Genomic DNA, 1,776 nt, shown 5'->3' with positions numbered 1-1,776 from the left:
TCAAACTACTAATACAACCTCATATTGAAATTATTAAAAATATATGTGTACTATAAAGAATCTATTTTCATATTTTTATTCCTGTACAATTCATAATTATTAATTGTTTATTTTTCTAAAAGAAAAAAAGTTCTGTCACAATTTAAGACCAGCTGTTTGTGCTGGGCTTTGTCTGAAGGTTCGGACAGAAATGAGAAAACTCAAAGGAAACATAAACGGTGTGAAATCACTGGCATAACATAATTTCCAACCACAGCATCTTAACAGAAACCTACTCACAACTAACAACCTGGATTTACACAATTCATCATTTATCAATTATTAATTTCCACACCAAACACAATTCCAATATTCGAAGTAAAATAAATTATCAAAATTTGAACTCACATTTCCTTTCTTTCTTTGAGGAAATGATGAATTCATTTGGAAATTCATATAATTTTTCTTGTCTAAAATTACAAAGCTGAGATATGGAATTGGAATTCCACAAATGGGAAGTACAAAAGAAGAAAAAAAGAAGGAAAAATATCTTTTTTCTCTTTTTATTTTTTTTGTTGACTTTTCCTCTGCTTCTAATGTGAAAAGACTGAACTCTAAAGTTACGTTTCCAGAAAACCAGTCATTCTAAGAATTGAATTCCTTACTTGACTCAAATCCCTTCCCTTAAGAGTCCTTCCATATCCAGTACAAACGGAAAATGACGTCATTTTTCCGGCTATTCTCCGGCCAGTTATCACGTGAGGCGGCACCATTTCTTCGTCATCTCTGTACTCATCTTCAAAAAAATCCGACTGTTTCTCCACGTACTTAAACCATGAATTTCTGTCGGGAATATTAACTGGAACCGAATTAGAATTCCGCTTCAGTTTCTTAATTCTAGATACCTTGTTATTACGACGAATTTGGAAGTCATACTCTTCATCATCATCAGCTAATTCTCGAACTTCTTCACGTCCTGCATTTTCCTGAAAAATCACTTCATATTCTTGAAATTCTTCAGCCATTGAGAGAAATGGAAATGGAGTTGTATACGAAAGGGGTTTTGGGTATTAGTGAGAGGAATTATATTAAACAGAGGAGTGAAATTGATTTTGGGGGAAAAGGAATTAGGAAAAGAGAAGGAGAAGAAGGGAAATTTATAGGGAATTGGGGAGAAGTGATTGAATGATTGATCTGAAACGTAATGAGTACACTTTTGATTGGGTTATCGTCATATGGCGTCATTCTCTCTCTCTCTCTCTAAAAGCTGAAACAATGGCCGCGCTATCTTTCTCTCTCTATATTTGTTACTTGCAACTCACGGCTTTGTTTGTGTGTATCTATAGGTTTGTATATGTGCATGGATTTAATATATCTGAATTTACTCTTTGAGGTTTAATGAATCTTATTGTCAGTACTAGATTTTCACAATTTATATTGTTTTAATTAATATTTTTCTTGTAGGAATAGTTCATAATGTAAGTGTAAACAAGACGAACTATAGGGTAACGCTTTTTTGTATTTTTACACTACGTTACTACTACTACTTGAACGAGTCAAATTCATGATTGTATCCATTTTCAGCACACAAATTATAAATGCGTTCATAGAAAATTAATTATGGATATCTTCTCCATTTTAAGTTAATAGAACCACTGAATAGATAATACAGCTCCTCGTTCAAATGTTATACTGTTGTAATTACAGCGAACTAAATTTGTTTTAATATATTTGATGTTTTAGAAAAATAATCTATTCCATGTTCTAATTAGATGAGTATTAACTAAACTTGAACTT

General features: G+C 31.9%; 1 protein-coding gene across 1 annotated transcript; it reads right to left on the bottom strand.

Annotated features, from left to right (window-relative positions):
• Window positions 1–351: 351 nt before the first annotated feature.
• Window positions 352–1,370, bottom strand: LOC109221112. The gene has a single exon (XM_019385574.1). It carries the CDS (start codon window positions 1,002–1,004, stop codon window positions 600–602), a length of 405 nt encoding a protein of 134 aa, XP_019241119.1. The 5' UTR covers window positions 1,005–1,370; the 3' UTR covers window positions 352–599.
• Between the last annotated feature and the right edge of the window lie 406 nt (window positions 1,371–1,776).

The sequence above is a fragment of the Nicotiana attenuata genome, unplaced genomic scaffold (genome assembly GCF_001879085.1).
Source record: "Nicotiana attenuata strain UT unplaced genomic scaffold, NIATTr2, whole genome shotgun sequence".
NCBI classification, from domain to species: Eukaryota; Viridiplantae; Streptophyta; class Magnoliopsida; order Solanales; family Solanaceae; genus Nicotiana; species Nicotiana attenuata.
This window is presented reverse-complemented; position numbering and strand designations above follow the sequence as displayed.

Bases quoted from the DNA above. Each gene is read 5' to 3' on its own strand.
- LOC109221112 (XM_019385574.1), bottom strand. From the start codon at position 1,004: ATGGCTGAAGAATTTCAAGAATATGAAGTGATTTTTCAGGAAAATGCA.